This window comes from Rhipicephalus microplus, chromosome 7 (assembly GCF_043290135.1).
Source record: "Rhipicephalus microplus isolate Deutch F79 chromosome 7, USDA_Rmic, whole genome shotgun sequence".
Taxonomy (NCBI): Eukaryota; Metazoa; Arthropoda; class Arachnida; order Ixodida; family Ixodidae; genus Rhipicephalus; species Rhipicephalus microplus.
Genome location: NC_134706.1, coordinates 128,735,232 through 128,750,664, shown reverse-complemented (window position 1 = coordinate 128,750,664; position 15,433 = coordinate 128,735,232). Strand labels below are relative to the sequence as shown.

Here is a 15,433-nt window from a genome sequence, read left to right as displayed (position 1 = left end):
TTACAGGTTCGAGACGACAGGCTCATCGATGGCGTTTCTGTCATATCTTCTGGCGAAACACCAGGACATTCAGGACCGACTCAGAGAACATGTCCTTGCCGTCCTCAAGAGAGACGTAGGTCGTTTTATGAACTATCTCTCCACAATTTTTTTCTATTCGCTCGTCATTCACAGTAAAAACGTGTTTTTTCAGGGTGCCTTCACGTACGACAACGTCTTTGGCATAAAATACCTGGACCAGATTATATCAGAATCTCTACGCTTTTATTCGCCAGTCGTAGGGTGAGTCATTCTATGTAATTTTAATAGTTCTCTTCATTCAGAGCCGACAATCATTCGGGGTAATTGCCTGGATGATTCATGGAACGTGCTAACATTTATATCAAAAGTGGGGAAAGGATAACGCCGTTCCTATCACATCATATAATATGTTTTCAGGTGCACTTCCACGTGTGTGAGTGTGTGTGCGTGTGTGTCTCTGTGTGCTACAGGGTCTCAATGGTAAACACTGTTTCACGTTTTAAACACTCGGCTAAAGACAGACATTTAGGTATCACCACCTTTTTCCTGTTTCTTTTTTTTCAAATATTATTACGAGATTTCATGCGTGGTGGCACCAGGGGAGTAAATGTAAAATTGAAACATGTCCGCTAAGACAACATAATAATCTACGAATAGCCAACGAAATTGATCTGCTCATAACGTTCACACTCTACCTACTGTAGTTCCCATGACGATAGTACTGTAATAAATATTTCCGAGGTTTCGCGTGCCAAAAGCTATATATAATATTCTGAGGCTCAGCAAAAACGGGGCTCTTCAAATTTTGAACTCCTAATGTTTTTTGACGTGCATGGCACCACAGAGTAAATTTGCCTCTGCCATTTGGTGTCTATATAAACTTCCATCGCCACGTCTTGAGTGGAACCCTCAACTCTCTGGTCGGCCGCCAAGCAGCATAAGCGTTAGACCAACATGGCGGCCCACAGATTTACCTAATTTGGACTTCAAACTTTACTAGTTTTGTTGCTACTTTCCTCACCGTCAAAAACTCAAAACAATGTATTCTCAAGTTCTCATGTCACAATGAACTACCATGCAATGACATGACCGATGCCACTACCATTGCTGTCACTTTTCGCTTTGTGACGTTGATGGAATTACTTACGCTGATTCTGTGCTTGGCAGGTTCACGACGAGAAGATGCGCTCGTGAATACGTGCACAAGGATATGAAAATACCCGCTGGAACAAGCATCGTTATCCCCAACCACCACCTGAATCATGACCCGAATTTCTGGGAGAAACCCGAAGTCTTCGATCCCGAAAGGTTTTTCCCTTTTCTCTTACCATGTAAATTACCATAAAGCCAGCCACTCAATGCGTCACACGTAGGCAAATTTACAAAGGTTGTCTGTTTGGCATAATTCGTAGCCATTCGAGTGCTTCCTTCAATTGTATGTCCAATGCCACAATTAATCTGCAATGAACGGCTCACATGCCGGACTTCCCTTCGCAATACATCGTTCACATGAACATATTTATGCCCACGTTGAACACATAGTATAGGATTAACACGTGATTTTGGAGGCATCTACTCATGGCTGTTGATCACGAACGCTCAATAAATTAATTGTCCACGAAGAAGACTTCTAAGAAATTTTTTGCCTCTTGCAGCAGATGCTCATCTAAAGTCACGGTCCTAGTAAGTATCGTAATGTGAGAGGTTTTCTGAAAAATTTTAAATTTTTTTTGCGTGCCAGAACCTATGTAGATGGAGCAGGCGGGGTCGCTTAAATCTCGACTCCTCCAGAGAAATCCAGTTGAAAAAAGCGGAACGAATTATCGGCCCATTCTTTCACGAATAGTTTTATCACGTAAAAAGATACAACAACGTGTTTCTTGTATCGCTTAGCGATGTTATGCTACTTTTATATCTACAGCGCGGGTATTCATGGAGTTGTACAAAATATACTCTTGGTACTGATTGGTTGTCTACAGGCTGAGATTTATTATCCACTGCAAAAGGCATATATGGTCAATTCCAAAATATAGCTGTGTGACGAACATTGTACCGCTGTCTTTTATGTTTCCGTCATTTTTTTCTTTCTGTAAGGTATAAATGACAAAACATACTACACTGCTGCTGTCGCACTTAAAACATGCATAAATTGAAACAGGCAGCGACAATGGGGAGCCCTATTATTTCTGAATGTTTCAGTTTCTGTTTCAGCATGAAAGTGCTGCATTATGTCTACAAATATGTAATTCCTGCCAGTTACTCTTAACACCCACTGGTTATCTTGCTACATGCGCTGCCCCTGTCCATTTCTTTTTTAAATCGAGCAACCTGTCTTAAGCACACATTTGTTCCCTGCCCCACTTAACTCTCCCATGTAGCCTGGAGACCTGCAATGTTGCTGAGGTCCAATTCCCGAAGAGATATTTTTACTGAATGCCACATTTCTGGAGGTATAGAAAGCAAATATTTATTCACAGCGATTCGTCCTTGTTCTGCGAACACTGTATGTTGCTTTTATACTTATTTTCTCGAAGGTTATTATTTTTTGCAGGTGTTTACCTACACTACGACTGAATTGGTATTCAGCTCTTTTCTATATATTGCTCCTAACATACTGTTGTTCACTGACTCATTATTTCGCTCTCTCCTTGTCTCTTAACGTGCATAGTTTTAAATGCGAAGCATTTCTTTGCGAACTACGGCTACTTTGAGCGTTTCAATCTATCTATCTATCTATCTATCTATCTATCTATCTGTCTATCTATCTATCGATCGATCAATCTATCAATCTGTCTATCTACCTATCTATCCGCCTACGACTTTCAGCTCTTATGGCCGTGTCGATAATGGTATCGATACCAAACTTATGACTGTATGAAGAACATACTTGACTAGTCACAACATGAAAATCATGGCATGTATGTCATGAATATCGTGATTTACATTTCATGGTCCTGCAGCTCTTGTGATGGTTTCGTTCACATGGCATGTTGCAAAACTGGTATGGTATGGCATGATTGCAAGCGACTGACCCTAACATGAAAATAATGACATGCGTGTCATGTAACAACGTGCTCACATGCCATGCTCATGATGCGCTCGTGGCCGTTTCGCTAGCGTCATATATACCAAATTTGGTATTACGGTACGTGAATGGATGACGAAGGTATGTGAATGGTGCAAATATGAGAATCATTACATGCGTGTCATGTAACAATATGACTACATACCGCGCTCATGATGCGCTGGAGGTCGTTCCGCTAGCGTCACTTTTACCAAATTTGGTATTACGGTACGTGAATGGATGACGAAGGTATGATACTGGTGTAGACAGGGTAAACATGAGATGCGTGTCATGTAACAACATGACTACATGCTATGCTCATGATGCGCTTGCGGCCGTTCTGCTAGCTTCATATGTACCAAACATGGTATTACGCAATGCGAACGGACGACATAGGTAAATGACACATCCAAATATCATAATCATGTCATGCGTGTCATGCAACAACACAACTACATGCCACACTCATGATGCACTCGGGGCCGTTTCACTAGCTTCACATATGCCAAATTTGGTATTACGTGACGCCAATGGATGATGAAGATATGTGACTGGTGCAAACATGATAATCATGTGATGCGTGTCATGTGAGAACATGACTACATGCTACCATCAAGGAGCCAATACATTTCGACGTGACGTGGTGCGCCGGCACGCCTGCGTTGCCATGCCAGGCGTCGGTCCTGCCATGTACTCGCAGGCGCCCGCCACGCTGCGTTGCTTTGACGCATGCGCGTTGCAGCGCGTTCAGCGTCCCTCCGTCACAAAAAACGGGAGACGCAGTGTTGTCGGGGTAACGCATCGGCACAAAAAGCAGCCTGTCACATTTCGTGCCGGTTTCCATCGGCCGCACCAACGGACGCTGGTCGCACCTGGCGCCAGAATATAGAGTGCTCGCGTTTCCCTAACGTAGCGTCGCTGTGCTCAGCGTGCGCGCGCGTCAACGCTACATTAGAGTACATCGGGCCCTTTATGATACACTCGCGGCCGTTTTGCTAGATTCCCACATACCAAATTTGGCGTTACGTGACGGCAATAAATGACAAAATCTATGACTGGTGCAAACATGATAATACTGACACGCGTGTCATGTGGGAACATGACAGCATACCACGCTCATAGCGTGTTCGCGGCCGCTTCACTAGCTCCACATAGACTACATTTGGTATCACGTGACGTGACTAGATGACGAAGGTAAAGGACACATCCAAACATGCTATTCATGACACGGAAGTCATGTATGGCATCATTTACCTCCACTTCGTAACGTTGTGCTGACATATCAATATTTCTCATTTGTGCTTCGCATATCATCGATTCCCACTGTACGTGGGGTCTCCCACCTTTTCTTTCTGTGATTTGTTGCCTGGTCCTCGATCTCCGTTGAGCCAAAGAGAAGACAGGGCTCCATGAGAAGGCAAGTGTGCGAGGGGGAGGCAGAGCCTTGGGTCGGCCAATGAGCTCGTGGTGGCAATATTGCCGTAGCAAGCACACGGCTGGCTCAGTTGCAGAATTATATACGATGTTTTATTTTCTCGGCAGAAGCTGTAATCAGGCTGATGACGATTCTGTTTCAATCATCATCAACGTCAGCCATCATGATTTTACTTCTTTATTCCAACTTGTCTTGCAGATTCAGCCCACAAAATAAAGGCCTTGTTGATCCCGTGGTGTACCAGCCTTTCGGTCAGGGCCCCCGCAACTGCGTCGGCATGAGATTTGCCCAGCTGGAGATGAAACTAACTATGGCGAAATTATTGGCAAAATACAAGCTTCTTCTGGATGAACGTCACATTAAGGTTTGTGCGCTTTTTCCTGAATAATGTTTTCAGCATTTCAAAGAACCCCAAGTGTAGATTTCGTCTCCATCAATCATAATTCAAGTATGCATTCATACAGAAGCGAGACTTTTCAGCTTCGGTGGTTTTATCCGTAACCAAACATTCACTTTGCCAATCCCCCCTAATTGTTATTAGTGACGCAAGTTAACTTGAGGCGGTAAATGACCAAAACAATAATTTTGTCTGTCACACCTAATAGTTATTAGCAACGCAAATGAATTTGAGTCAGCAAAAGAGAGCTCCCTTATGTCTCCTATTGTGCACTTGCGGTGTTTCTAAATCACTAGCATGTTTACCCACACACCCAGTTTTACATTCACCTATATTCAATTTAAACATGTTAGCATGAAGCCCCAGCAAGAAAGCACGGGCAATTGTGCGATTTTACTGTTGAATTTTTTTCATCTCAGTGCCAATATAAACTAATCGTTACCAAATTTTCAAACATTTCTAATTCCGAAATTAATCGTTTTATTTGTGTGTTCTTTTTGTGGCTCTTTATTTTTGCACTGCAGTTTTGCAGGAATAACAAGCGCCCTGACTTGAACATTGTGACTGAACAGCAAAAAACACGGCCCACTGTCAGCAAGCATGCAGGACCCAGCACTGTTTTGTCACAGTTCATAAACCTTCTAGCCTGCTGATGAATTCTAGTTTCCTTATTTAGCAGTGTAAACCCAAATTTTATATATATTCTTTGAAAGCATTCAGGTACAGAGAAAACTTGGGCAGTCATCTACCCCAAAGTTACACAAAAAAATACCATAATGCTAAAGAGTCAAGCCACTGCTGGTGCTCTGCTTTCTTCTCGGGTGCCAAGAAGATTAGCAACGTCAGAGGCAGGCTGAAGATGGAGACACTTAAGGCGGATGGCATCAATGCACCTGAAGACATCAGCGTGATACGTTCACAGATTTCTTCGTTTTAGTCTACGTACGTCGCCCCGCCGCGGTGGTCTAGTGGCTAAGGTACTCGGCTGCTGACCCGCAAGTTGCGGGTTCAAATCCCGGCTGCGGTGGCTGCATTTCCGATGGAGGCGGAAATGTCGTAGGCCCGTGTGATCAGATTTGGGTGCACGTTAAAGAAACCCAGGTGGTCAAAATTTCCGGAGCCCTCCACTACGGTGTCTCTCATAATCATATGGTGGTTTTGAGACGTTAAACCCCACAAATCCATCATCAATCTACGTACGTCATCGCCGAAAAAACAAGGCATGCTCAAGTGTATACATTCAGGTTTACTTCACTTCCCAACGTAAAATGTGTTAGGATCGAATCTTCTCTTTAAAAATTTCGTATTTTATTTTGCTCAGCACGTTTCCAAGAGGCACGCTGGATCGGGTGCATACGTGTTTTTTTCCTCAGTTCTTGCACATGCGTAGTTATAATTATGGAAGTGTTTTATGCTTATCAGACTCAATGAGAAGTTGGGCGTCTTTCCTATCTGCACCCGCTTTCAACGACCTAGTTTCATTATCAAGTTTTCACTCTTCAAAACCACGCAAGCACTACACGAAAACACAAGGCTGATGATTTAGTGCCAGTACATAGTGTTCTCATGTTTTTCTTGTCCTTTTCGTGCTACTTTGTTCCCATTGTCATGAACCAAGTCGTACAACAGAATGTTTTGCTAAATCTGCCCATCGTTTAATGTTTCAGGAGAAAGACTTGGAGCTAGAGTCTACTTTCATATTCGCGAAGCCTAAGGATGGCATCTGGCTCAAGATCAAAAAAGTTATCTAATAACGCTTTTTTTGTCCGAAACTAACAGCATTATTTGACTTTATTCTGCTACACGAGTGTTTTCTCCAACATATTACTCAGTCTTTGTTTAATAAAACTCTTTGTGTCATAACATTTTGTAAGCTGTCAATCATATCGTCGACTCGCGGAAGCATCAGCTTGCTCTGAATGCAATAGCTGCGCACAGTCGTGAAATGTTCAATTTTTTAGATTGCACTTGCGCTGTGAAGAAACGAGGCAAGGCATCACTTCTGTTGTTATTGTTATCCCCCGTGACCTGAAGTCAACAAATTTGCACAGCGCGAGAAGACGAGTAGTTTCTGGGTAACTACAGAAGGAAGACACAAGCACAAGAAAAATTATTGACTTCTTCTCCATGTGTCTTCCTTTTGTAGTTACGCCATAACAACTCGTTTTCTTGCGCTGTGGAAATAAGCTGATTTGAAATCATCACCAAGCCTAAGCATCCGTCTTATCGAGTGACCTGCTACTGTCATTTGATTCTTTAAGCAGCGTCACAAATCTGTGCAAGCATTTCACATAACTCCTGTGCATGGACCTAATGTCACTTATGTCACGGTAAAGAAACAAGAGAGACAGAGAGAGAGAGGAGTAATTTAAAAACAGGTAGTTTATCCAGATATGCGTTTCGTATTTTGGCAGCAGTTTTTTTCTATAAGCATAGCTTTTCCAATTACATTACGGCACATAACCGGTGACCTATAATTAATAATTTGCTGTGACAGCATCGTGGCAAACTTCTGTGTTCTTTACGGACATTTTGCTTGTGTATTTACAATTGGTGAACTGTTGTGTTCAGTGAACTATAGCTTGTATAGAAGTCCAGGAACGAAGTGAGCTAGTGTCCATCCATGTGCCCATTTGTATAGCCTTGTCATCAGACACTGCTGGGCAACAATATTTTTAAATGTTTGTAGAGGATCAGTAACTTTGATGGTTCGGCTAGTTGGTGATAGTTTGTTTACTTATGAAGCAGCGCGCGGAGGCAAGCACAGAAGGAATTAAAGGACACCGCTGGCCTCGCGATCAGTTTATTTCGTGGAAAGGACATTATTTTTATACATGATAGCGTACCACGTGCTACAATGACGATCAGTCGCAGCATATTTTCCAAAAATCACACTAAGAAATCGCATGAACTAATCGATGCTTGGCTAAGGCTGTCATTTTTGTGTGGGGGGGGTGGGGTGATGTCGAATGCCTAAATAACTTCATTGGTCACAGAAGAATACCCGCAGACTCAAATTGGTGGTGACACCTTATTTTAGGCATTTATTTTGAAAGCTGCTTTCCCTGTAATCTTAAAGTGTGTAAGGGGTGTGATGGAGTGCAAAAAAATATTCATGAATGGACGACAAAGTATTGCAGAAAGGAATATTAAATACCAGCACACAAACGTTGTCAGTGGCCAGTCACTATTCGCCACTTGCTCAGTTTGTTAATTTTTTATAAGAAACGGTTGCAAACCCTTTTAGCGACTAGCATTGACGGTCATGCTGCCAATGCCTTCCAATTTCGTTTTATGTGATCTTGAAGTGGCGAAGCCCACGAATCTTATACACATGCGTTATACGAGGGCCAGGTTGCGAGAGTCTACTGGTAATCGAAGGGGACCGCAAGCACGTCAGCCGGGCAACTCGCGGCCCACAGGATACTCGACCCGCGGCTGAAGAGACGAAGGATGTACTGAAAACATATTCGTCGCTACTCCTATACATTACCGACAGGAGCAACGGGTGTGCCCTCCACCATGTCCAGAACCATAATAAAGCAGGAATCATGTATTCAGACTTCTCTAGAACACCAGATACACTCATAGAACACTCATTCACCATCTGTACACAACGAAACATGGGTACATAGCCCGCTTTGCAGTGCACCGGATACCCTGGCGCACCTGTTCCTTGAATGCCAGTGTCATGCGAGCCGCATTATGCAACCGGAGACAACTGACGCAGTACAAACGAGCGACGAGCACCTAAGCGAATTTATGGCATCATCTCCCGCTAAATATAACAATGTGAAGAAAACAGCAGGCTTTAACATTTACACTGGCGGCGACGTTGACGTTGGGACTCATCGTGGCATTGCGCTGAAGATAAACCTGAGTAGGCGCAAAGCACGTAGTGATAGAACGATGATTACTACTGGAACATGGCAATCGCTGCTAATGAGCCGTCAGAGACAGAAGACTCCGATTGGGCGCACACCCGCAGTTCGCTTTTAGTTAACGCTTACACTGCGAAGTTTTAATTATTGCGGAATGAATCCATCAATTTGCGGGTGGTTTTATCGCTATGTTTTATAGAAAATTCGACACTTTTTTGTGGATGCTACTGTCCTAATAAAGCATAGCGATAAAACCACCCGCAAACTAATCGAATCATTCCACATTAGGAAGTGCGGCGAAACAAGTGTTAGCCACCCCTTCATTGCCATTTCAGAGAAAGAACACTTATATGGTAAAAACTGCACTAATAATTTTTGGTTAATTCAGCCGCTTGTGTATATTTTTTCTTGTCTTTTCTGTTTGGGCACATGCGCCTTGATGATATTTTTTGGAATTTTTGCGGAATAGCGTTCATTTTATACTTTTTTAGGCGAGAGAATTTGCAACACGTGACAATTTTTGTAAGCCATATATGTGTTGCACCTTCAATAAATTTTCGGTTGCGAGTGTGCGCTTGTGTTGATTTTCTATGCTCCAGTCGATGTTACGTACTGCTCCCCACTTCTATCTTTCATAATGAACCACAACCAACTAGCCCAAACTACTGTTTTGCTTCCCGTGCTAGCGCGGTTGAACCCGTGACGCAACCCGTGAGAAGCAACGCTCCGGTTTCGCATCTCCTCATAGTTCCCTTCAGGAAGATGTAATCTTTTCATAAGTAGGCGAAGATGTTTGAGGCCCAATTACCTCGGTGCATGTTTAGGAACTCCAGGTGGTCAAAGTTTCCAGAGCCCTCCACTTCGGCGTCTCTCATAATCATATTGTTGTCTCACAACGTTACCGTGACCCTGATATCATTAGGAAGTGTGCCTTGAAAGCATGCATAGTTTTGCAAAGAAGTTGATGGGAACCATGTGAAGAATATTCCATAGGCTTCATTGTTCAGAGCGGGGGGGGGGGGGGGGACTGCCAGCGTGCGATGGTGTAGGCCGTGCTGCGCTTCGGCTCCACTAATTTTCGGCTGGAACCACGGGCAACTTCACTGTACCCCGTGAAGACAAGCATCATTCGCTACGGCAACTCACTGGAAACACGCGGATACTAGCATAATTCAGGTGGGCCGATTTTCAGGAACTTTACGGCCGATTGTCACCCGATTACGTTGGAGACGCCGCTACGCTGGGACCGGCGTTTCGAGGCAACATGGCCGCCTCTACGCTCAACCAGCGTAGATACGGCTCGCATTCTAGGGCGTGGGAGACAATTACGCCTTCCGAAATGCCTAACAATACTTCCTTACTGACGTTTTGGAGCCTAAGGTCCCTAGATGAAACAAGTTTCCAAGATAGCGTTAATCATTGTTCTCGAGCCGTTCTCCTCACTCTCTGTTTACCCCTTCTTCTCTCAGCCATCCGCGTCTGTAATTTGTGCATTTCTTGCACGTGATCTTGCAAATGTCTGGTGGTGTTATTTATCATTAAGCAAAAGGTTCAAAACAAGTGCGCATGCGCATATGGCTCCAGTCGGATTCTCGCCATGACCGAAGACGAAATCGTAGCTGGGACATAAACTGAAGAGGAGGATCGTTTAAGTGAGTGCCAAGTCAAGATTGTTTCGCGGTGCTCGTTGAATGCAATATCCGCGTTTTTCACCAAGGTTGCGTTGCCATAAAATAACAGAAAACAGTTTCGCTCTCCTCAACTTACCTCGTACAATTCTTGATGAAGCGCACCGTGAAGTGTAGCTATGAAACTTTTCACGCGAATGCTATCGTGCAACTCCGTCGACGTATGTCTACGCGGATCTGCGCAGCTAGTTTAATTGTCGTTTTTTATTGAAACGCCACGAGTGCGTCTAATCTGCGTCTAGTGCATCTCAGTTTTTACAAATACTTCTGTGTATGCACGTATACAGAGCAGCTGGAGGGTGTAATCAACGCACCTTCAGAAATAAGTCACGCTTGACCAGTTGACCAGAACGTGGCATAAAAAAACCGAAATGCGCTGCTTCAGGACACCTCACCAGAATAACTCATACTTTTCAGGAAGTTCCGAGCACCACACCAGAATCACCTTACATCACGATTGTCCAAATGGGCACATTCAACAAAAACGTCATCGAAGTGCTTTTGGTCAAGCGTTCGTACCAGTCTGGCCGTGGCTGTTTGGAAGTAATCGCTTTTACAACGTCAGGCCCTGTGGTCACTGACAGGATCCAGCAAGAAGCGCGTTCACTGTATAACAGCACAAACAAAACACATTCGGAGAAGTGGACTAGTTATACCTTGACGATGTACGATGCGAGACGCCATGCCTAGTGGCGTAAAATATAAAATTGCACAACGTTGGCAGTTCAGTAACGCACATCCCACTTGCTCTTGTGTAGTACCGTTTACGTTCTTTAAGGTAACCGTTTTCAACGACTCATTTCGTTCCATCTTTTTATATACGTCTATTCACCGTAGCAACTCAACACGAACATTCGCTTTTTGACGAAAGTCTTGAACCTTCTAGGGGGCGCTCCAGCAGCATAGGCAACGAAGAATGAGAAAGGTGTCGCTACCTTGGAAACTTGTTTCAACCCTAGACGTGCAGAATGCCTTTGATCGCCTGCCTAACCCGGCAGTCATGCAGGCACTATCAGCCCTAGGCGTGCACTGCCGCATGCTGTGCTTTGTGCAGGGCTTTCTGTCGGGCCGATTTCCCACGTGAAAGTCAGGCACGCGCTCCGGTCTGCGCAATCGGTATCGACAGGGGTTCCACAGGGTTCTGTACTGAGCTCTTTTTATTCAACATCGTCTTGGCACGCCTGCCAGGTGTCAATCCTTCTGGCCAGCGCTACCCAGTCCAATGTTCTCCATATGCTGATGACGTCGCCTTGTGGAACTGCGGCCCTACTAGGAAAATACGAACTGTCCGATCTTGCCTGCAAAATACACTGAATGCTGTAGTCGTCCTTGTCGCATCTGTAGGTCTGGCTGTCTCTCCAGCCGAAACGAAGGCACTTCTTGTGAACCCCAGACCAAGAACATGCAAAATAGTGGCACGTCTAACCATCGAGGGCAACACAATACCGTGGAAGAGTGTGGCGACTTACCTCGGGCTTCGCATCGACCTTCGGCTGTCCTGGGCCCCCGCTGTCAAGAAAGCCATATGCATGGTGAAGAGAACACAGAAGGCAGTGAAGGGCATTTTTCTTAGGGGCCGCGGCTGCTCAACATCCTGTGCTCTTCGTCTTCACACGGCAGCAGGAGCATCATGGCTGCTGTACCCATTTCCCGTAGCAATACTTCCTCGGTGGCTTTTGGAGTGCCTCGAGTAAGAGGCTTAGGGGCTTCATTTGCTGTGTCCTCAGCCTGCCGTGGTCCTCCCAAGTCGCAGCTACCCTGGCAGAGGCGTCTTGCCTCTTTCCCTGCTTCTAAAGCACCGTGGGCTTCTACACAATCATCGGCTAGCCGATGCGCCTGATGGGTGCCCCCTACTTGCCTGACTGCAAAGTCGACCAGGACCTCGCATGGGCGAGCTGCTGCAGATCTATCAAACAGCTGTGGAACTGGTGCCTCCAGCCGTCCCCCTTCCCCCACTAACAGAAAAACCAGCGGATATCAACGCTGCTAAGGGAGGATTCTCCAAGCGTCACCCACCCATTTGTGCACTCAAGCAGGCCTCTGCCTCCAAGATAGAGGAAGAGCTGCCTGGAGGGCTTATTGCGTACACAAACGGCGCCGTCATCCCAGACACAGGCTCAGCCACCGCAGCTTCTAGCGTTACGCCAGCACTTGGTTGGACAGCCTTCTGCCGTGTGCCTTTTGTGGCCTGTTCTACCACTGCAGAGATGGCCGGTCTCCACCTGACAGTTGAACTCTTGGCAGCGAACCCCCCAACGTGCCCGTGGCGGTCGTGTGCGACACAAGAGCTGTGTTGCTAGCCATGGCAAAGCCGGAACGGGCAGGCTTCACAGCGCAGGTGCTCGTCACCAAACTGCATGCCATCCTTGCCGGGGGCGTTGATGTTCCTCTGTACTGGATCCCATTTCATGTGGGAATCCACGGAAATGAGTAGGCCTACGCACTGGCGAAAGAAGCACATCACTTCGCCGTTCCTGTCTGCCTACTGTAGTCGCTTAGAGTTTTTGAGGCTCACATTGAGGAGGCTGCTGCTACACTGCTACCCTGACGATCGTGTAGCAAGGATGGAACGACCTACCCGGCTGCCTGACCGGGATTTCACCAAGGGGGAGAGGTCCCTGCTACTTCGCTTACGCATCGGCTGCTACTGGCCTTCGTCTCGGCGTCATCACATTGGCAGAGCCTTGTCCTCTGCGTGCACTGCGTGCGGGGCAGAAGAAACCATCGAGCACCTGTTGTGGGTTTGCCCAGCGCGTCGCACACAACGCGGAGTCTTGCTCACCGCACTTCGTCGCCCCGGTCTGCCCACGGTTACACAGAGGAACTTTCTCTTTTCTGCACGGCACCACACCCAGGTCTTCAAGGCGGTTCTTCGCTTCTTTGAGGACACAGTACTACACAACCGGCTATAGAAGCCACCCGCCAAGTCCTTGGTCATGGACGCCATTTATCTTCTTCTATCTTCTTCACATCCTTGAAGTGCTCTTCCCCCTCCCCCATACAGGCGCTGGGTGGTGCTCCCAATAAGTGCTGCAGACGTGGCGTCGTTTCCTTTCCTGAACCTATCTCTCTCTCAGTTTCATCTAGGGTGAGTCGGCCAGTGATACTCACTCATTGACTGTGTAATACCTAGGAGGCGTTGACTGTGACTTTGCTTTTAACGGCCATCGGTAGTCTTTCAAGTCGCATCTTTCCCATCGCGAGGCATGAATGCTCCTATGGCTCAGTCGGCACCACCCGGTACGCGAGCCCCTCGCCAGTGCCATCGCCGTTCGCCTAGTGCTTCAGCGGCATTGTTGGGGCCTATCAAAAGCTATGAGAAATTCAGAATCTCTGAGGCCCCCTAAGCGAACGCCGCCACTATTGTGGACTTGTGGCAGACGAGACGCGCCACTTCCTCAGCAGCTACAGCTAGAATCATGACCGCTCCTGCCATCGCTGTGCTGCCGAGCCCTCCTGCCTGTCCAACAGTATGATCATCAGGGTCTTTACAACAGGTGACTCCACCCATGTCATCTTTAGTGCCTCAATGTACTCGCTCAACCCCAGCCATTGCCCGCAGCTTGCGTCCATAGATGACAAACTTATGGACTCCGCGGACTCCCATAAACAATGCAGCGAAGACGACAAAAGCAAGTGCGACGCTCCACGAAGGCGTGCGCAACGGGAACCAAGTTCGCCATGTACGGACGCCTCTGAGAGCTGTGACGTACTGCCGCGTCCAGTGCAGATTTCAGTACATGGTGGTGGAATGCCTGAGCTGAGCACAGCTATTTCGACGCCACAACTTCCACAGCACCCAGCTGCGGATTTTTTCAAACATAATCCACAGCCAATGACCATAAACACGGTGAAGAAGGACAAGTCAAAGCGCTGTGGGTCACACGATACACGGCAGCTCCCAATCAACCTGTGGTGCACAAAGGCACTACAACCGCGTCGCAACCTCAATGCACACAGGAGGTTCCTCACAGCGCCAGCACGGCGGAAAATATTGCTTCACAAGCTAGCGTTCCAGCTGCGGAAAATTTCACTCTTGTGTGCTCAAAAGAGGCCCGTCGACGTGCAAGGGCACTTGCCACGTTTCCTGAGATTCCCGTTGACCCAGCTGTAGCAGGGACAGTTTTATTTCGGCCATCAGCACTGAACAGTGCCTTCATTCTTAGATCGCACTTGATGCTGGCGTCTGCGCTATCCTCGTGGCGTGGTGTCATCAAGGTGCGAGTCTACAGCCCCGAGAAATATCGTGGCAGCCGACGTGACCTCCCAGGACTGCCTGGAGGAGCTTCTTGGTGTCACGGAGCGCGGCGGCATTCCCGTGTCCGCCCGAATTCCTGCTGACCGAGGGTACAGCACAGGACACCTAAATGGTGTGGAAGGTGACCTTGCGGATCACAGGCTGCTGCAGGGCATTGAGTCGAGCGTCTCAGAGGTGTCTACGGTACAAGGCAGAAATGCAGTCACGCTGCGGTTTGCCGGCCCTGTCCCACCAGAGCACGTGAGCCTCATCAAGATGTGGTGTCGGGTGCTCCCTGCTAGGCCGCGTTCATTGCAGTGTATGCAGTGTGGCCGCCTTGGTCACGCGACAGCCATTTGCTGGCACACCAAATGCTGCCTACATTGTGGTCGGAGTCGTGCCTCCACAGAGAGCTGTGCTGCCAGAGCACATTCTGTAAACTGTGGTCATAACGACGCAGCGAATACTCCCACCTGTCGTAAATGGCAAGAGGCACGCAAGGAGGCCACCATCCTGGCCTCCTCTTCAGTACCGCTTTCCAGATGAGCTGTGCGGATCATGGTACAGGAAGAAAATCATCCGCAGCCGACGGGCCCGCCTGCTAGCGCAGCCAAGCGAAAGTAAGCACGGGCCGCTTCCCGTCCACCACGCCCAGTACCAACCCTTGTCCGCCAGTAGGCCAGTGCCCGTTCGGTGCCACCTAGTACTGC

At 47.0% G+C, this 15,433-nt stretch overlaps 1 protein-coding gene across 3 annotated transcripts in view; it reads left to right on the top strand.

The window, feature by feature from the left end:
- The window catches only part of LOC119186999 (cytochrome P450 3A16), a 45,643-nt gene extending 38,863 nt beyond the window's left edge, over positions 1-6,780 (top strand). For all 3 annotated transcript variants that reach the window (XM_075868291.1, XM_075868293.1, XM_075868292.1), the window contains 5 exons: positions 7-115; positions 194-282; positions 1,189-1,329; positions 4,719-4,884; positions 6,585-6,780. In XM_075868291.1, coding sequence (XP_075724406.1) covers positions 7-115; positions 194-282; positions 1,189-1,329; positions 4,719-4,884; positions 6,585-6,668 — 589 coding nt within the window. In that variant the 3' untranslated portion in view covers positions 6,669-6,780. The remainder of the gene's footprint in view (positions 1-6; positions 116-193; positions 283-1,188; positions 1,330-4,718; positions 4,885-6,584) is intronic.
- The last annotated feature ends 8,653 nt before the right edge of the window (positions 6,781-15,433 follow it).